Source organism: Haemaphysalis longicornis, unplaced genomic scaffold, assembly GCF_048455015.1.
Source record: "Haemaphysalis longicornis isolate Haplotype H1 unplaced genomic scaffold, Haemaphysalis longicornis Haplotype H1 scaffold_14, whole genome shotgun sequence".
NCBI classification, from domain to species: Eukaryota; Metazoa; Arthropoda; class Arachnida; order Ixodida; family Ixodidae; genus Haemaphysalis; species Haemaphysalis longicornis.
This window is the reverse complement of record NW_027526245.1, coordinates 18,695,601-18,717,176: the sequence shown is the minus strand read 5'-3', so window position 1 is coordinate 18,717,176 and position 21,576 is coordinate 18,695,601. Positions and strand designations below refer to the sequence as shown.

Here is a 21,576-nt window from a genome sequence, read left to right as displayed (position 1 = left end):
TCGTCGATGTTCTTGTACACCTCGTAAGTTATGCCGTCGGGACCCGGAGCAGTCCGCTGTTTAGCGTGATCGATCGCTGCCAGGAATTCAGCCACTGTGAACGGTGCCTGAATTCCCAAAACGGCTTCATGAGTAGGCCGTAATCCAACATCGTTCGGCAGGGGGAACGGAGACGGCATGGCCACTGGGGCAACATCAAATGCAGGAAACAAGGCCCGAGCAACGTCGGGGGCAAATTGTGCCGGATCCTTGTTTGACGCAATACAAGCGCTGGCAGCTGCATCCGGAGGGCGACTGCCCGATTCCATGGCGCGAAACGTGCGCCAGACAGACGCCGTTGAGGAAGATGGGCCTAGAGAGGCGCACCAGTCAAGCCAGCGCTGCCTCGACAGTCTTTTTTCGTGCCGTCTGGCAGCAGCGGTAAGGCGCTGATACTGAAGCCTGGCCGATATGGACGAAGGATCCCGGGCGGAAATTACTTCAGCTTGCTTGCGCTGAGCCCAAAGCTGCAGGAGCCGAAGATCGGGCTTCGGGCGGGATTCCTCCACCCACGTATGTTGAGAGGCGTCCATGAGGACACGCCGAAAAAGAGCGGTGGGGTCCGGGATGGGCGCCGAGAAGGATGCATTCAGTGTGGAACGGAAAGTGTCCCAGTTCACCACTGTGCAACGGCGACGAAGGCGACCCGTCGAGTCTGGCATGAGGCCCAGGCGAATGGGGTGATGGTCGCTGCCCCAGCAGTCAGCTTCACGTTGCCAGGATACGGGTTGTGCACCCAGCCACCACGACAAGTCAGGCGAGTACGGTGGCATCCGTGCGTGCGTACACCGGCGTGTCGGGCAAGAGATGTCGTTGAGAAGCGTGAAGTGGGCATCACTGAAGTGCTCCAGTACCACACGGCCACGCTCACTCGTGGACGGATATCCCCAATCACAGTGCGGAGCATTGAAGTCTCCTGCCACAAGTATGGGGCACCCAGGGTTGTTTCGCCGAAGTGCGGTAAGCCAACCCAATCGGAGGCGGGGCGCACGACCACTGTAAGGGCGCACATAACAAGAAACCAGGATTACCGCACAACGAGGAAGTTGCACCTTTACCGCTACCACCTCCTGCCAGGCTGTGCACCATGTGTTCAGAGGGATGGGGTTCTGAGGAAGCCGAGATTGGACATAAATGGCCGCCTTGCCCGGAGTAGTAGAACTGGAGCTGCACCGGCGATCAGGAATTGATGGCTCCGCGTACGCCGTAAATTGCGGCAGGCGTGGGAGAGAGTTCGTCTCCTGAAGTAAGAAGGCCCAAGCATGGAGCTTGCCCAGACGGAGCCTTTCACGGAGCTCTCCAATTTTCGTAGAGAGGCCCCGACAGTTCCACTGTACAATGTACTGTTGCGAGTCGGGCATATTGACGGAGTGTTTAGCGAAGTTGTGCAGCAAGTACAGATACCAATGACTGTAGCTGGTGCACCACAAACTGGAGAAGTTCTTGGTGGGTTAATGCAGAGGAGGCTGGCGGTGAGGGAATGGAGTTCGTGGGCGGGGCGCTTTGATGATGCTTGGAGAAAAGACGAGGCGGACTTGTAGAGTCTTCGGAAGATTGAGGTAAGCGTTGCTGGCGGCGAGTTAATTGAGACTTTCGCTTGGTGAGTTTGGTAATTTCGCCGTGTAGCATAGCCAGCTTTTGGTCCAGGGCAACAAGCTCGTCTTCCATAGGGGACGAAGGAACCTCAGACACAGGTTGCCGACGATGGCGCGAACGGCGAACAACATCTCGATATGTTGGCTGCGAGGGAGGCTCTGCGGCTTCCTCCTCCATTGCATCCTCATCCTCCTCCACCAAGCAATCGAATCGGTTGAATGTCGAGGTTGGGTTTGGCTGAGAACGAGCACGCCATGCACGACGCTTAGCACGTGTTGCCTTACTCTTGGTGGGACAGCCTTTATCGGTGATCTCGTGATCATCAGAGCGGCAGAGACCGCACTTGAATTTTGGCTCTTGAGGCGATGCCGTTGCGTCCTCACGGGCATCCGGGGTTGGGAACGGGCAAGACTTGCTCATGTGACCTTGTTTAAAACAACGGTAGCAGTGCACTACCCCTGCTTTATATGGACGAGGTCGAAGTACACAGCCATTGTAGAAAAGGCGGTTGGGGGGATCAAGCGGGCCCCGTAGCGTAACGAGGCAAGTGCGTCCGGATCCCATATACCGTACAAGAAGCACTTGATGTGTGTCACATTTGATGTTGTCACGAATGTAGTCCGGATTCTCGCCGGGGTCTACACCCGCGACGACATAGCGGCGGATGTCGGTGCCTGAAACCAGGTACGCTTGCACTTGTAGAATCGTGTCGGCAGTGAGAGCTATGTGCTGCAGTGAGCAAAGCTTTGCCACGGCGTCCAGAGTCGGCACCCACACGGATACCGTGTTTGTTGGCCGATGATAAGCATATCCGGTGAATCCACTGGTGCCGAGACAGCTATCTAGCAACGTCTGCAAGGTCTTGGTGGAAAGATTCAGAATATTGAAATGCTGTCGTGGCTTGATGGCAACTTTGTATCTGGATGAGGGCTGTGCTTGGGGCAAAGAGTTCCGTGGGGTAGAAGTCGTCGCACATGTTTTGCGGGAGGTGGTGACGAACCAATCTCCACTAAGGATGCAGGCTGCTGAGTGTTGCCCGGTGCACAAGCCCGCTTCGCAGCAGGCGGTAGGGTAGCTGCCTCTGGCACACCAGTAGTCTTGTCTGCCGTTCGCTTCGGTGACGTGTCGGTGGATGGTAACGGGAGTGAAGACGTCACCTCCATCAGTGGCGGAAAGTCGTCACTTGCACCAGCAGTAGCGTCAGCGGCAGCAGATGCACCTGGCAGCTGCATGTTTTGTGTCAGTCGTTCCTGTTCCAGGGCGTCAGACATGGCAGGGCCTTGTCTTGCTCGCAGGCAGCTCAGTGGCAGCTGTGCTATGCCTAGCGGCCGAGGGTAGGGCTCCGAGCTTGAAGACAACCCCGTGGGGTCATCCTTGAACTTGCCGCCGTGACGTATCGGTGCCAGGAGGATGGTAGAGTCGTTAGAACAAGCAGGGATGATGCAGTAAGAGGATTGAGCCCAATAAGACGAAAACAACGAGTAGCCGGAGAATACAGGCAAGCCGCTCCTTTGTCGTCGTCGCTCCTGTTTTGCTGGCCAAGAGCACTCAAACAAAATGTCTTAATACCTTCGGGGTGCGCATATTGACAAATAGACCGTTACGCGAAAGATGTGTGCGAATGACAAAGCGCTAAAAGAAGTTCCGCTCTACTTTTTCTCACCCCATGTACTCCTGTATGGAAAGATATAACAAAACGTAAATGTTTCTAAGCGGCTTTTTAATATTTGTTGGTCCGCCTGTACCATAAAACGTTTAGTCTGCCTCTGAGTCTGTCCGCGAATTCAGCCAGAATTCAGCCATTAGTGCGGTTACCCTGATACTAGTGGGTTAACTTGGCGGGGAAGCTGTTGCGGAGGAGAGGAGTGCATAGGGCACGAGTGAAGCAGGGAAAGTGGCCTATAAACCTTTTCATCCGTTAATCTTTAGTAAGATCAGAGCCTGTTGTGGGCTGTATTGCACATGCGCAGTCACATCTTCATGTCGAAAGCGCCGATTGTAGGGCCGCTAGAACAGCCCACTGATGAAATGGCAGCTCCCAGGACGAAGAAAATAAAAAGGTCTATAAAGAGAGAGTAGAGAGGAGGAGTACGAGGAGGGGAATGCTTTATATACCGAATGAGTGAGCACCTTGATACCCCGCGATTCAGTATTCATTTGAATTGCGTCAGCTCCGCGCTGGATTTGCGGAGCTACTACCGGGTACGCAGCGAAGACATGGTATCCCAACTTGGGTATCTCAACTTTGCAGTCACGACAGATTCTTGCGTCTCAAATTTTTGTACCTCCTTTTAAACGGCAAGTTTGCTCTGAACCCGGGCCCCTACCTCACACCACTAAGAACACGTCAGACCCGGCATTCACACTCACTCCCTTTAATCGCGTATTTTGCTCGTACTGTCTTGTTTAAATTTTCTCTTTTTCCTCGTACCATGCAGGAGTAGAAAAGCTTGCCTGAGCTTATCCACTCAGACATTTGAAATTGTTTTCTAACTATTATAACTGTTCCGCGTTTTCCTCCTCCAACTTCCCTTTGGTTGCTTTTGTGTAAAAATGTTCCGCTTTCCGCTTTACGTCTTCCTTCTTCCGCTGCTGTGGTATGGAAATGTTGTGTACGGTAAATGTATTGTTTTGAACCTCCTAATTTGGCCTCTGGCCAGCAGTATTTGTAAATAAATGAATGAAGGAATGAAACTTTATTTACATAAGGATGGCGGGTTGACCTATTTGGGGGCGGGTAGGGAGGGTGGTGTCAATTCCGGAAAACTTTACATTCTCAGATGGATGCCAGTGGCGACAGCGAATAAATAAAGGGATAAAATAAATTCTGCGCTAGCGGGTTTGTAAAGTATATATAGGCGAAAACCTAGTCGCGGCGTCAGATGAGTGCCGAAACCACAACGAATCATCCCGGATTGGGAGCGCAATTTCGGAGGTGGGGCTGCAGGGGTGCGGCCACTCAGTTAATGGGGGGAGGGGGGCAACGCCGCGTACCTAGCGCGTCTACGGGCTGTGTTGCCGAGGCGACAATTCCACAAAAGATTCTGGAAAGTGTCTGTGCGGCAGTGAAGGTAATTGGAATCAATGCATATCTGTGTGTACATCTTAAAGAGGGCCGGAGCAAGCATTGCTTTATATTGGACTCGATGAACGAGAGAAGTCTGATAGCGGGTGGAGAGGTTCGGCAAGTCGAGAGGGTACGGGCCCTATGCTTAGTAGCTACCCTTGGTGATATTCGCATAAAAAGAGCTTGCTGGGCACTCTGGTGAAGCTGAACAAAGCGAGGCCGTAGCTTGCGCGCATGGAACCGTAGCGCGCATGGAACCGTAGGCCCCGAATTTTGTGATTTCACCGCTCCATCGAGTCAATGGTCTTTCTCTACTTCTAGTCTCAGTAAGGACAATTTGGACAGCCGCAACAACACACGCAGAAAAACACTGAGAGAAATGGCCCGCGGTTGTCCATTTCCTTGTCTCTTTTTTGTCTACTCCGCTATGTGATGCAGTTTCTTGATCATTTTTTGTTACGCCGACGGACGGGCGCTTCCCTGTGTCACGAAGCACGCAGAGGAGCCGCTTGGGCGATTGATGTGTTTAGGCTCGTGGCTTTCCCTCGAGACTTTTCCTCCGTCAGTTTAGCACTCTTAAAGGGAACTCGAGGTCGTTTCCTTGCCTGACACAGGCTGCACAGTTATACCCATAAATAAGTGAACTTTCCGCCTTCTACAGCAGAGGTACTGCGTACAGTTTGTGCAGAGATTACTTACTGCTATCTAATTAAATGCACTGGCAAATCGAAACACGTCTTTTCTACTGATCTTCCAAGATATCACTGCGCGTTACCGCCTTACCAGCCGACGATACCTGCCTGCTCACATGGAACTGAATAACGCCGAGGAGCGACTGTGGCGCCACATGCAGGCTACCATACCATATCGGGCCAGGCTGAATTTAATTGATCCTACAATGTACCCCTCACCCAATTGCCCTTCATGTGGTTCACAAAACACGAACACTCATCTTATGGCAAATTGCTCCGAAGACCTATTTCTGAAGTAATTACTGGCGAGTACCGCTAGAAGGCGCTGGGCAGCTCACACCTACAGATTTCAGAAGAACATAACGGAACGAGCCGCCGAGGTTACCGGCGAGCGGCTGTCGCTCTCCAGGCCTTAATAACCCAGACTCCTCAAAAATAGTTTTCTTTCTCTCTCTCTCTCTCTCTCTCTCTCTCTCTCTCTCTCTGTCTGTCTGTCTGTCTGTCTGTCTGATTGATACTTTAATCAAGAGGGCGGTTTTGCATTAGGAGTCTCTACCAGCCAACGGTTCCTTCGTGGCGTGCGGGACAAAAAACTCGAAACGCGGCTGAGTGGGGGCAGGACGGTTTTCACTTACGGGACACAGTGTAGATGGCGTGTGAAATGCTTACCCAGCGTTCCCCGCGCTCTACTCACACCGGCGGGAGCGTCGGCGGGACGGCTTTGTCTTCTGCTTTAGCGACGGCTGTTTTGGGCCTGTTTTGGGGCAGCTTCTCGTGTTTGCGCGCTTCCTTTGCACGGCTTGATTAACTTATTCGACAGCACCTCCTCGGTAACCCGGACGAGACGGAATTAAGTGGCCGTACGGTAAAGATACGTTTGCAGGGTGGGAAAACAAAATGTAGAGACCACATGCAGACACCTGACCGCTAGAGAAACTCTACCTTTTGCGCACTGCTTGCCACGAATTGGACTCCATTTTCTAAATTGCTGATTACCGATTCCGTTGTGTATTAAGAGGTTTTATAAAAGGCGAAACAAGCAACTGTTTCTGAAAAATAGTGCTTACAAAAGTTCCCTCAGCTTTCTCTCAATTCTCAAACTTACTAAACTAACTAGTTTAAAACGGTGTAAATGGGAATTACTAAGCACTCAAGCCGAACTGTTTCGGTTTCTGTGCTTGTGTAGCGCGGTGGTGTAGCACCAAACTATCAGGATGCCTAAGTTCCGCTGTCTCGCCTTTCGAAAGGCGCTCCTCTCTGTTTTCTTTCTGCTGATGCACGGCAGGGCTACAGCGGTGGCGTCTCCCGCTCTAGCCCGGCCGTGGCCGTCGCTGCTGCGTTAGGGACACCACCACCGCGAATTCAAGGTAGCGGCTGGTTTCACTCTTTTTAGAGCCACGTGTCGAATTGAAGTGACGTCGAAGAGGCAGTAGTTGTGGGTGTCGTTTAAGTCGTACTTTCCAGCCACCTTCACGGAGTGGACTGGATCCTTTTTTTTTGCACGCCCTCTCAGAGGTGACTCAAGGCTAGCGCGACTTCGCGTACAGCCCGCATTGCACTGTCCCTCGTCTCATGGCTTCATCGCTGCAGACATGGTTCCTAGGTATTCCGCGGTCGCCAGGATGACGCTGTTGGCTGTATAGAGAGAACACTGAATAGACTGAGAGAGAGAGAGAGAGAGAGAGAGAGAGAGAGAGAGAGAGAGAGAGAGAGAGAGAGAGAGAGAGAGAGGCACTCTTGCTTCCCGCCACTCATTGCCGGAACATTCAAAACGGTCATTTACAGGAGGACGAGAGAGAGAGAGAGAAAAAAAATATTAAACTTCCAATTTATTCAGGAAATACAACATTCTATTTGCGTTGCGGTATATTTGCAGGATGAAGTCCCAAGGTTTTCTAACCGTCTAGTTGTTTTGGAGATAAGCTGTAAGCACAAAACAACCAGTAACTGTTGCAGAGGTTATACAAATCTCATCAAAGATAGTTTAACAAGAGGATATTGTAGAAAATACAACATATCGTAGAAGAAATTGCAAATTTGGAATCAATTGACAACAGAGCAAGCGGGGAAAAATGTCACACAATTAAAATATTTCTGGGAGTTAGTGGTGAGTAGCTAGGAGCATCTTCAATTTTGTTTTGAAGGTTTGAAGTGAGCTAAGTGGCTTTATTTCCAGTGGTATGTCATTGTAAAAACAACCCGCCGAAAAAAGTTCACTGAATTTGCCATAGTTCTTACCTTGGGCAACAACAAGTTCCGATTGGAGGAAAATTTAGTTCAATTAAGGTTGGTTAACATATGGCGAGGCGAAAATGTGAAGATCCACGATCCTACACAGCACTTCAAAAAACAGAATTCCAACGCTATACAAATACAGTTTTGGCAAAAGTAATATATTAAGTTGAGTAAAGATATGAAGAGAGGGTGACATTTTTGAAGAACACTGTATTATACGACCCCAGGATGTGATACAATAGTTCAAGTGGCTATGAATAAATGCATAATATAAATACAGCAAAGTTTTCGTACCGAAGTACAGCCTAGCTCTAAGAAACTCTCGAATGTCAAATGATGTCTTTTTTGGAAATGGAGGAAATATGGCATTGCAAGCTTAGGTGATTGTCTACAATAACACTTAAAAATGGCGTTTGGTTTTGCAGTAGGATGGTTTTGTAACCTCTATGAAGGAGAGGATTTACTTGCAATTTTTGTACGGTGAATGAAACACCACTAGGGATGACTTGGACGAATTAACAGATATCCTGTTATCAGTGCACCGATTTTCAAGGGTCATTTTTTAAATCAGAACTTATTATCTCTCCATCAGGATTGTATGAAAAGATGGTGGTATCGTCGGTGTACATAATACATTTCGAGTGCGCGAGACACCACGACAAGTCATTTATGTAAGTTAGGAATAAAAGAGGCCCTAAAACAGAGACTTGGGGAACGCTTTTCCTGGTATAAGCAGAGGAATAAAAAGTGTTATTGACGCAAACAGTTGGCCGCCTATCAGACAAGAAGCTTTTCAACAGTTGAACTGGGGGACCAGCTATTCCGTATAACTCAAGTTTAGCGAAGGGGATGTTGTAATCGATGCTGTGCAATGATTCCGATAAATCCACAAATTCCGAGCCGACGTAATTTTTTCTGTCAAAGAATATTTCAATGCTATTGACAAAACATGCCAAAGGTTTTTCTGTGGAAAGACCAGGAGGAAAGCTTAATTGACTGGGAGTTGGCGTATAAAATTTTTATAGTATAGTTAGACAGCCTTCATTCGATTAACTTTTCAAGCACATTGTCAAGAAATGGAAGGACTGAAATCGGTCGATAATTTTCTATTTGGTTTCGATCGTCTTTTTCAAAACCTGGAACAACTTTAGCTAGTTTAAACACGCTTGGGAACACACCGATTTTAAAGACAAGACTTTAAGCTTTTTAAGACAAGTTTGCAAACATAACTTAAGATTGGGAGAATGAATGGACGAAACAATTTGATGTTTTCCCGTGAATTTTATCTAGGCCAGGACTAGTGACCTTTAGTCCGGAAATAACGGCATCAATTTCCACAGGGTTGGCAGGAATAACAAAGAAGGATTGCGGTTGGCGAATAAATGTCCGTGTGGACACCAAAGAAGATGGGTAAGACAATTCTGGTTGATTGAAACAGGTCGCGATATCACGCGGTGCTGTGACGAGTGAGTCGCTTGTTCGAACTGACGTGACTGAGTCATGTTAATGTGGTGTGTTGAGGAATTTCCTTATTAACAGGGTGTCAAACCGGAACCGAACCGAACCTAAAACTGGAGCTGAACCGGTATTTTTGCCGGAACCGAACCCGAACCCCAACCGTTATTTTCTTAGCACGCTGAACCCGAACCGGAACTGAACAGAAAAGGAAACAACGGTTACCGGTTCATGCCGAAACGGTTCGAGCGTCTGTTGTTGATATTGCACAGTCAATGCAAGTCAGGCCTTTTTTTGTTCACGTACCATCAACTTCGTACTCACTCGGGCATTTTCCCCTCCAGACAACTGAACACTATCAAGCGCTATGTAACAACAGGGGAAATGAATGAGCACCAATGTAGCAATGGTCTGTTGCTGCTGGAAGCGCTAACGTAGTGCAAGCTGACCAAACGAATTGTCATTATCGGCAGCTTGCAGGGGATATAAAACGACTTTGTCCCTCCCTAGCTGCGACTTTATTGGAGCAATCAGGCTGCAGGAGTGCTCCACTGCGCAACAGCGAAAGCCCACACCCGCTGTGTGCAAACTTTTTGCATTTAGTAATTTGTTTAAAAGTCCCACACCTGCAAATTGTAAATAATTCACAAGTGCGACCGTAGGAGCAGCTCAGTGGCTAACCCATTTGCTGCTGATGCAGTTTTGTCTCTTTCAGATTTGCTTTATTTCGAAGTGTTCTTGCACTGACTGCCCAAATCCCTACATTACTTCTACTGCTCCCCGTTCCGGAGGGGAGTACTGCTGTGGACGAAATAAAGAGCGTCTACCCAAAAAAGTCCCATCTCGTGCTCTGGGCGTCATATTTCCCTTTCATTTTGTAACACCATAATCTGTTATAAGATTCTGCAATGTAGCACATGGAACGATAGCCGCGGGTCAGGCGGGACGATGACATTCTTATTTTAATGCGCACATCCGGTATAGCTATCGCGAAAGGAATGGCAGTGGTCAGAGCAATAATGCAGTGACTAAAGCTCACTTTTAACAAAAGTGTGGCTAACACATTCGATAAGGTGACAGCTAACAAATTATTCAGGGTGAACAAATAATCGAACTCATTGGTAGTATTTATGTCCCTGTTGTATGATTTTTCTGTTTTGTTACAAATACAAAAAAAATGTGCGCCATTCGTATTAGGCATTGGTATTTGAACGTGGCAGTACTCAGGACTAAATTTAAGACTTCAAGGTTGGCGTGATGGGCGATTCCATAGCGGCGATTGCGATTTCAACAAAAAAGGAAAGGGCAGAAAATATATCCCACCGTCATATCTCTAGGCGGTTGCTTTATGAATACTCGCTGCGACAACATAAAGTCCGCGCAAGAAAATAGGTGGTAAATCGTCGCCACTTCATCTGCTTTCCTAATTTCTCGTAATTGTTTAAAGTTTGCTTCGCAATTGCGCCAGTGCCCTTTGTAAACAGCAGCATTTTGAATTTTTGTTTGTATTTTGATTTGACTGTCGATTTAAACTTCTAAATGTTTTTTTTTCTAATTTCAGTGATAGTTCAGCTGATCGAGCCGGTTCGCGAACCAGTTCAAGCTCCCGAACCGAACCGGTTCGCGAACCGGTTCGGTACGTGATTTTCTCGAACCGGAACTGAAACAGAACGAAATGATTGTGCCTGAACTAGAACCCTAACCGAATCGATATTAACTGCCGATATTAACAGCTTATTAACTGCCATTTTCTTTTTAATTTCTTCCAACATCCCAAATTCGGTTTTCGTAATAACTTGGTTTGACCTTTTTTAGCAATACCGATAACATATTGGAATATCGTGTATACCTGGTTTTGAGGCGCGTGTTGGAGCTTACCTTTTTTTACACAGGTTGTCTTTTTTTCGTAAAGAACATAACAAGCCCTTTGACAGCCAAGGACAACAAGGGGCGTGGTAACGCCGATTGGACAGCCGAACAGTAGTGGACGCGTGGATGATGTAATGGTTTCACAAAGCATTTGTACGGCTATTTCGGGATCTGGTGTATGGAGTAGCTCAGACCAATCGGTATCTGATATAATACGTGTGTATTCATCAGCATTAAAAATAGTTGTAAAGCATGGCTTGACGGTAGCAGGAACCGACAGGCTAGCGGTCATAAAAACAGGGTAATGATGAGTAATTTCAGTTTCAATTACACCTGCTTCAATGATTAAACTGGAATTAGTCAGAATGGGGTCAATTAGGGTGTGCCAAGATTCTGACACCTGGTAGGAACGTCAACAAGACGCGCAGCTGTGAATTAATTATCTTTAATTTTCTCCTTTTTATTAGCGATCCCTATGCCTATGACACCACTCTTCTAGTTGCAGGAAGAAGTACAACATATATTCAAAACAGTTGTCAAGAAGAATTACCCAATGTTGTAGAGTGGACAAATAATAATTGCCTTTGTATTAATGCTGACAAAACGAAAAGCATTCTCTTTAGACCCAAAAGTAAGGTTGCGCCTCTTCCTAAACTAATGCTTGACACGACAGAGGTGGCTATAGCTGGGACTATGAAAGTGCTAGGAGTGCACTTCTCAAGTAAACTAACTTGGGACGCCCACGTTAGCGAAGTTCATAAGATATTGTGTAGAATAACTGGTACACTGAATAGAGCCCGTCATATATTACCTGAAAATTAAAGCTTTTAATTTACAGTTCCCTGTCTATTCCGCATCTCACCTATGGCCAGTTATTCTGGGGCACAACCACTAAAACGAAATGAAATAAGTTGCTTGTATTGCAAAAGAAATTTTTAAGAGCCGTAGTAGATGTGGTATTATCCGCTGTCACAAAAGAGTTGTTAGATCGATATAAAATAATTACTGTATCGGTTTGTACAACTTTCGTCTAATACAAACATAAAAATGCAATTAAAATCAACAGCCCAATTTATGCCGAGTTATCCGGATTAAGAAAAAGTCCTATGTACAACACGCGTTTCACAAATGCATGGTACACGCCCACTCCAAAAAACTTAGTCATTGACAGTTCGAATTGCTTGGGTTTGGGCGAGTTCGTTTTCCATATCGACTTGAAATTTCAGCTAGAACAATAAAAAAGGGACAAGAAAACGACGACACAAGGCGCTGACTAACAACTGGTTGGTTTATTGCGTGGCTGCGAAATATACCCAGAAAAGAAGGCGAAGAAGGAAGCACAATATTGGTCAGACCGGGTGCAGTTTGAACGATCGTCTCCGCGAGAGAGAGAGAGAGAGAGAACAACTTCATTTTGTGCCGCGAGCAAGCAAACACACTAAAAAAATTCACAGCATATCCACGGAGTGAATGATGATGAGTGGGCGAAGCTCCTGAGGGGAAATCATCGGTAAAACCGTGACTCTTCAGTGAAAGTTCGCCCACTACATCTGTGTCCGAACGTAACGTCTAGAAAGTCTCGCTTAAACCGCGCGTCGGCACCTTGGGGCTGAGCTCGCCTGATGCGTTTTGCAGACGCCTCACGAGCTCTCACTGCATCGGGGTCTGCCTGCCGATACGCGCGCTTTCTCGCCGCTTCCCGTTCTCTGACGTTTTGGAGATCCTCTTCGCGCCGCAGCCGTGCCGCTTCGCGTACGGCAGGGTCCTCGCGCCGTTGCCGTGACGCTTGGGCCTCTCGTTCTCGAACGCTGGGATCTTGGCGGCGTCGTCGCGCAGCCAGACGACACGCGTCGGCCTCCCGCTCTCGTACGGCAGGATCTTGGCGGCGGCGTCGCGCAGCTTCACGGAGCGCTTCTGCCTCGCGGGCTCGCACATCTGCAGCCTTATCCATCGGGCGACTCCGAGCGCGTGCCAACAGCGAACGGATTTTATTACAACGCTCCCCGCCATCTAGTAAACAATCCAAGAACTAAACTAGAGGTAGCCACGCCATCTAGTAAACAATCCAAGCGCATCTTTTCATCATATACAAGTACCGCCATCTAGTAAACAATCCAAGAACTAAACTAGAGGTGGCTACATACATACGTCGAGGATGGACAGACCCACGCCTTAAGGAGCTTCGCCCCTAAAAATGGGGTTCGGTCGGCACCAGAATCCCAGGACGCTCGCCGCCGAGTCTGTACACAAAGCAGCCGCGTCGGCGGATTGCCTCGAAAGCGCGTCATCCCTATTTCATATTTGCCGCGCTTTCGAGGCGCTTTTTCAAAGAAAGTGCTACGAGTTGTGCCGCGGCTCCGCCAGATGGCGCCACGGGTCCCGCGACCGAGAGAAGACGCAGTGAAACATCCCCCTCGCGAGGGGCACGATCAAATGCAGAGCATTTCCGGGGGCGCACGACGTTAAGTAGTTTGCGTTACGTTAATGTTGTTGCACTTGTGGCAACTGCTGACGAGAGAGCGCTCGTCAGCAGTAATTCGAATGAGTCAACGATATAAGGCGCGTTCGTAGCCTCCCATTCTGTGTCGGCTTTGTGTCGCAGTGGGTAGAGCACCATGTACATTGCGTTCCGCCCGCAGGGTCGAGGGATCGAAACCGGGTGCCGGATAGAATTTTTTTTTTATATAGTAGGGAGGGGTGTGGTGCGGACTACGGACGTCAACGCGGGTGACATCGTGAGTTACTGAAATGCTCTGCATTTAAAACGACAGGACAAAAGCCGCAGCATTGCGTCCGTGTTTCTTTCCTAAGTCCTGTGGTTTTTGTTCAAGCTTAAATTTCAAGTCGATTGACAGTTCACCTACCTGCTTTTTAAATAACGTAAATGTGGCCGAAGTCGAGCTTTTACGCTTCTCCAAGCGAAACTTACGGGAATTATTCCTTTAATTTTATTTCTTTAATTTCTAATTTTTTGTACAACTATGCGTCGCACCGATTACGGGAAAACAAACAAGGAAGAAGAAGGAAACGCCAAGGACGAGCACAAGGAGATGCGCTGGTCTTTCTCTTTATCTCCTTAGTCCTTGTTTGTTTTCGCGCAATCAGTGCCATGGGTAGATTCGAACTAGGACGGCTCACGGTGTTGTATAACTGTGCTTGGTTACGGCATTTGGCTACCCCGTAATTTCGATTCTTCACGTCCTGGGATAACTATGTTTGAGTGCTCGATTTAAATTTGTGCATCTTTCTCATTGTATTATTTTATTCCGGCAAACTCCTATTAGGATTGTACGAACGATGTTTGTTTACTCCATAATTAGGAAACGATGAAGCCTGTTCCTGTTTTTTATTATGCTTGCCTTGTTATGTACCTATATACACCCGTCCAGTGTCCTGTTAACACGTTTATGGCGATTTACGATTTATACTTTACGATAGTCGTAATATCCCGTACGTGTGTGTTTCTTTCTTTGTTTAGTTTTTTTCTTCATGTTTTCGTGCACTTTATTTTTACACTCCTGATTCCTATTCTCTTGTTCCAATTTTGAACTGTACACCGACCTTGTAAGTGTTTTTTTTTTTTTGGCACGACAAACTCGTGTCGCCACTTGCTCTCGAATGTAGGGACAGTTGCCTCGTCAAGCTGCCATGCAGTGAAGCTTTTTGTGGCTGCCTCCTTCTATGCTCGAGGATAATAAAATTCGATTTGATTTGATTTGATTTAAATGCAGGTGATGTATTCTAGGGTATAGCGATTTGAATCATCCAAAAGATAATGTTCATATCACCGAAAAAAAAGACGGTTTTTTTTTCACATGAAAGTTGGGGAAGTATGTCCGAGTGCATGCTTGAACAAATTGCAGGGTCAGAGCAGGGAGATCGACATATAGCGCCACATATATACGACATTGGAATGACAGTTCTTTAGAGATGATGCTTCCTATTTGATCCACACAGATTCACATGAAGGAACATTTAGGTTTATATCAAAACGCCGTTTATATGCCACGCCAGTCACAACATGAATGGCTGAGCCTCCGTACGAGTTACCGTCACGATCACCGTATTCACTTTTAGAGTCTTTTGTAGTATTCACTTTTGTAGGAGATTTTAGCATGCCTGACGTGACCTGCGTAAATAAGGTGCCTGTATTTTCCTCCAGAGCATCATTCGCGTTTGGAGACCGCATTGCAAGCCTTGGCCTTTTTCAATTGGTTGATATCCCTACTCCGTGCTCCAGCGTTAATGCCAACATGCTTGATCTACTGTTTTCGAACTCTCAATCCCTGATTCAATCCGCCTCTGCAATCTCTGGCATTAGTGATCACGTGGAAATAACCGCAAAGGTCTTATGTGACCGCCCTCCTATACCTGCCGCCCGGCCTCGCAAGGTTTATCTCTATGATAGGGGCGATTATGAGAAAATTGCATCAGAGTTAGATAAATATTTCCCTTTATTTGAATCTTACAGGGCTTCATCAGACATCACATATTTATGGTTGAAGTTCAAGCAAAAAATGTTAGTTTTAATTTCAGATCCTTCCGAAAAGCAAAGGTCAAACAAGCCGTGGTTTACGAGAGAAATAACAACACTCATAAATAAGAGAAAACGAATGTTAAAGAAGCATAGAGCACATCCTGATCCGGATCTATTTGCCAGCCTTGAGCGGCGGGGCGATCTAATAAACTGTAAAATTAAATCTGCAAAAATGCGTTCTCTCATTTTTTAGGTTCAAAAATGAAAAATAATCCCAATGAATTCTAGATTGGTGAAGACCAACCGTAAAGACGATACAGGTATTCCGCCACTCACGTTTAATGACAACTGTGTCCTTAATGACTTTGTTAAAGCAAACTGTTTTAACGAGTATTTTGAATCTGTCTTTTCAAAATCTCAACCTAGCCAATTTCGAACTTCCGCATACCCAGTACTTCAGGCTATGCCTGAAATTATCGTTGATCGTTACGGAGTACTCAAGCTTCTTCAAAACATAAAACCAATCTCAGCACCAGGCCTGATGGAATTCCGAATCTTATCTTTAAATCTTGCGCTTCTGCCATATTTAAGTATTTAACACTATTGTATAACATATCCGTTTCAAGTTCCACACTACCCCAGGATTGGAAAATAGGAAATGTGGTGTGGAAGTGTGGACGGAAACCGAGATTTGGTTCCAAACTATCGACCTATCTCGTTGACTAGTGTTTGTTGCAAGACGCTTGAACACATAATATATGCAGCCATCTTTAACCATCTCCAAAACAACAATTTCTTTGTCGATTAGCAACATGGGAATTAGGTCAGGCCGATCATGCACCACTCAACTAACAGAATTTTCGCACGATGTATTTAAATTTTTCGATAAAGGTGTACAAACAGACTGTGTACTGCTTGATTTTCAGAAAGCTTTCGACAATGTTTCTCACAGCCTCCTCTTACACAAACTATCTTTTCTTGGCTTACCATACAATATTCTTTGCTGGCTTCAAAATTATCTTACTGGTCGATCCCAAAAGGTTGTAATTAATGGTGTTGAATCGACAAACGTTCCTGTGTCATCTGGTGTACCGCAAGGGTCGGTACTTGGACCATTTTTATTTCTGATTTAAATCAATGACATTGGTGCGCGCATAACTTCAAGTATAAGGCTATACGCAGACGACTGTGTTCTGTACAGGGAAATCCGAGGTGATGACGATAGGCTGGCGTTACAAACTGACTTAGACAAAATCTGTTTTTGGTGCAGCCAGTGGCTTATGTCCCTAAACGTATCTAAATGCGAAGATATTCAATTTTCTCGGAAACGCAAACCATTACAAACACAATATAATCTGGGTAACGAAGCTATCCCTCAGGTAACCCACGCTAAATATTTAGGAGTCACATTTTCTTGCGACCTAACATGGAATCGACACGTAGAATCAATAACCACAAAGGCTGCCCGCACGCTTAACTTCATTCCGAGAAATTTTAAGCAGGCTCCGCAGGCTGTAAGGGAACTTCTATATAGCACAAATATCCGTCCCATTCTCGAATACGGTTGTACGGTTTGGGATCCCTACACGCAAAATCTGAGTTATGAATTTCCAAGCAGCATTACTCGGATAAAAGATTATCTTGGCTGGCCTGCGCTTGCGTCGCGTCGGGCTTTTTTTTCATATGGCTTCTCTAAGAGACGTATACTTCAACCGAACACCACTCTAAAGATGCTTACTTGGTGCTGCCCGCATATGTCTCCCATCGGCTTGACCACATGCTCAAGATAAGAGAAATACCCGCTCGTACTACTGCTTTTATGAACTCATTTTTCCCCCGCACTACAAAATCCTGTAACCAGCTTCCCCGGGACGTCATCCTAGTTGCAAGCGACAATGAATTTCTGGTGGCTTTACTTCCCGGTCGCTTTACGTCCCGTTCACTTCGTTCGTCCTTGTTCATTTTGCGCTTACTTACACGCTATTCTTCTTAGCGTGCATTTCTGGTTTTGCATACTTGTTTTCTTTTATACGTTAGTTAATGCATACGTTTCTCCAGACTTGTGTTACTTTGAATGCTGGGCAGTGTTACTTTTTAGGCTACTTTTCATGCTGTCATTTGTTAATTTTTGTCTGTTATTTGTTTCCCTGTTCCTTGTTATTCTTTATAGCTTTCACTTTGTTGGCGCATTTCGTGTGTATAAAATGAGTTTTCACCCCCTGCTGTCAGTTATTTGCTTCCCTGTTCGTTGTTATTCTTTAACCTTTCACTTTGTTGGCGCATTTCGTGTGTGAAAATGCGTTCTTACCCCCCTACTGAAATGCCCTCTGGGGGAAATGTAGGTATGTGAATAAATAAATAAAATAAAATAATAAATGTGAAAATATGTTTATAAACGACAGAAAGCCAATTTTCCGAAAAGCAGATAACGGAAAATCGCTGATCAAACCAGTGGGCGAAAGTTGAAGCGTCGTAGTTCTTGCGCATGCTTCGTGCGTTTAAATTGGATTTCGGAAAAGCAAGTGGTGTTGACGTCACTCGTTGAAACGTAAAAGTGGTGTTGTGTTGACATTACCCCTGGAAACGTAAGCCTTCAGGCAAGAATGGGCATGAACAAAAGAAAAACCGCCCAGCACATGTTATTTTTACCCGGCTCGATGATCCTGATTGCAGGTGATACGATGTACACGGCTGTCGAGGGCTTTCCTGGCTTTGATAACACAATGTATGGTCGAGCGGAACATCCATTTCTTCTGTTTTTCAGTTCGAGCGCTTTTTCAAACAGGATTTTGTTTTCGGGGGTCAAATGTTCATTCACATAGATGGGTTGCACTCTGGATGTTTGCACTTTGTGACCGTCTGTGTTTAAGTTGTCTTGACCTTCCGTATTGGCTATGGCCTGCCTGGGCGATTCACCAAGAACACCAAGGCAAGAAGTTGTTGGACGAGACTTGCGGGCGTTATAGAGGGATTCTGTACGTTTGTCGCGGGAGCAGAACCTCACTATTATGTTCTTATAGCTAGCGTTGTGTGTTGGCACCCGGTGCGCCGTACCGGTGTCCTCGGTCTCTACCGCGCACCCAATAGCATCGCCGAGTTGCTTGACAATCTCTAAGTGTTCTTCGCCCTGCGTCATGCGAAGGCCTCTTATTTCGAGATTGTTCGCTCTGGAGTACTGCTCAAATGCAGCGACTTCGTGTTCGAGAGCTTCGTAGCTTTCAAGGAGCGTTTTGTTGGTAGTGACAAGGGCAGTGTTTTGCAGTTTGACGGCTTCAAACACTTTGTTGTTAAAGTCAAGAGACTTCTTAAGCTCTTCCATGTCATTTTGAAGTGGGTTGACGTCGTATGGTTTACATTTCACCAAAGCACATTTCACAGTTTCCAACAAACTTGTCAATGTCGAAAGCTTTGCCTCCAAAGTAGATTTAAATTCTTCGAAGTCCTTAGCCAAGGCTGCAACAGTTGGAGCTATTACTATAGGAGCGATCAGCACACCACGGTTCCATGCAAGATACAGTAATGATAAGAAGGGGAAATTCCTCTAACTTTGTCAAGACGAGGAAAGCAGATTATATTGCAGGCTTCGATCGAGCTGCAGTGGCTGATCGCTCGCTCAAGAACAGCTTCTCCACTGAGAGAGACCGGGCTCTTCACCTTCGCATGATGCCTGTGGCATTACGCAATCAGATTGTTCACTCCGTGCGCAATTTATGGGAGCAATTTATGGGATAGCAGGGAGCGAAGCGTCGCAGGGTACCACACTTCTTGTGGCAGCGTAACACTCTGAATTTGCACGTAAAGGCATCATTGGCAGCTTTCACGCATTTATTTCTTATAATAGCGTGCAGGGATTTTAGGAACAAAAATATAAAAACAGCAATATTAACAAAATTATAAATGTAAACTGATAGAATCAAAAAGATGTATCCTATACACGCCCTTCCCCAACACGGAAAATAAAAAAATAAATAAAAAAAAACTACTGAAAATGGCAAAATGTATAACGCATGACGTTTCCACAATAATTAAGATTTTCCTAATAGTTTTCCCCGTAATCGTTATAACAGCTTAAGTGGAGATAATTGGTTGAACAAAATTTTGAAAAACAAAAAATAAAAAATATATAAAATCCGGAAAATGGCGAGCGGTGCAACGCCCTGCATTTCCACAATGCAAATTTCGAGAAAGTTTCAAATGTAATCGTTGCACTAATAGAGATAATTGTTCAAACAAAATTTTTAAAACTAAGAAATAAGACAAATATTTAAAAATTACCGGAAATGGCAAAACTTATAACGCATGACATTTCCACAATAATGTAGATTTCCCGAAAGTATCACATCTCATCGTTAAAATAACGTAAATGATCGAACGAAATTTTGGAAAACTGGGAAATAAAGAAACATAAAAAAATTACGAAAAATGGTGAATGGCGAAACCACAATAACGCAGACTTCGGGGAAAGTACCACCTGTAGTCGGTCTCACAGCGTAAATCGATATAATGGTCGAACGAGATTTTCAAAAAATAATATATAACAAAAATATAAAAATACAGAAAATGGCAATTCGTATAAGCACCTGGATTTCCACAATAATGCTGACTTTGCTGACGTTTCACCTGTAATCGTTATATTAGCGTAAATGAGATGGTTGGTGGTAAGAAATATTGAAACCCTAAAATATAAGAATAATAATAAAATTGCGGATACTGGCGAAGTGTGTAGCTATGTGCATTTCCGCAATAATGCAGATTTCGCGAAAGTTGCACTTCTAATCGTTATAATAGCGTCAATGGAGATAATTTGTCGGGCAGGATTTAGCAAAACCAAAAAATTTGGCTGACAAAACCTCACACTCAAGACAAGCGGCATGAGAATTTGACGCATTAGTAGGAAATTCTCTGTATTTTTGCAGAATTTCTTTTTTTCTTTTGCAGGTCCACACCAACGGCGAACGGCCTGTTTTGAGGAAAGAAGAGAAAGGGCGCCAGCGGCGGAATCTCTTTGAATACACATTCACTTTAGCAGTAGAAAAAAATGCTTTCAGCAGCACCATTACAAGCACTAGGAACATGACGCTCTCTAAGTTACAAGCCACACTGCATTTCCTGACTATTTTTAGCACTGCAATAAAGATTTTTCCGCAGCGAGCGATCACTCTCGTTAATAAAGTATATAGCAAGATTGGAGCGCAGGATGTATTTAGAACTTCCCTGAAAGCGTGTGGTTGATTTTATGCATATCATGCGTAAGTACTGCTGCGTTGTATTTCAGTCTGGTCGTTCAATGGCAGTAGCAGCGGGATTAAAGGGACACAAAAGTGTTAAAGGGGTTGTGATATTAAATTTGTTGCCTGTGAATTCTTTGTTGCGGACTTTTCATGTTGGTTTAGAAAGCATGGAACACGCTCTCCAATTCACATATTCTGTGTAAGTAATTTATTATTGCACGATTCATGTGAAAAAGTTTCGGTTCTGGTTTCTGGGTGCCGATTTGAGCAGTAACGTCGCAGTGTTGCAAATACACTCTGCCATGTGTGTCTACCATGCGGTGCTGCGGTACGCTGCAAATTTACTTCGGCGTTTGCTCTCGCCCACACGTTAAGCATCATTCCCACGCGGGAGCTTTCAACGGAGAAATCGGAGTGTGGTCGTGGCGCCCCCGCCGGCCGACTTCTGCTCGTCCAGCTGCGACAGCAAACGAAAAACGGAAGAATCGCAAATAGCGTAGTGTGGAAACCAACCTGCAGAAAATCAGACGATAATCTCGGTCAGTCACTCAGTGCGCTGTCGCCGCTGTCAATGGCACCCCGTCAACAGTGCCGGTCCTTTACAGCGTTGCTCGACTATGCCGATGCCGCCCAGTGGTGTTGTCGCTGAAAGCGCAGCCGTGGGTACAGCTGCGCAGTTTCCGTAGGCACCACGAGCAATCGCCACACTTGTGCAATGCAACTTCGCAGCACAGCACACCACTTTTACGTCGACCCCCATCTCTCACCTCCTCACCACCGTCCTTCTCCCCAAGACTGCTCCCAGTACTCTCTATGTCCTCAGCATATACAGCCGCCCAAAACCAAATACATATCCTTTAAATACCTCTTCCGCCAAAAGGAACCCCCAAGTCGGTGGCAATCGCTGGACAGTGC

The 21,576-nt window shown here is 45.9% G+C and overlaps 1 protein-coding gene across 1 annotated transcript in view; it reads left to right on the top strand.

Moving 5' to 3' along the window:
* LOC144164992 (uncharacterized) overlaps window positions 1-20,553 on the top strand; it is a 709,659-nt gene extending 689,106 nt beyond the window's left edge. Inside the window, exon 25 of the mRNA XM_077695175.1 lies at window positions 20,369-20,553. Coding sequence (XP_077551301.1) covers window positions 20,369-20,399 — 31 coding nt within the window. The 3' untranslated portion in view covers window positions 20,400-20,553. The remainder of the gene's footprint in view (window positions 1-20,368) is intronic.
* The last annotated feature ends 1,023 nt before the right edge of the window (window positions 20,554-21,576 follow it).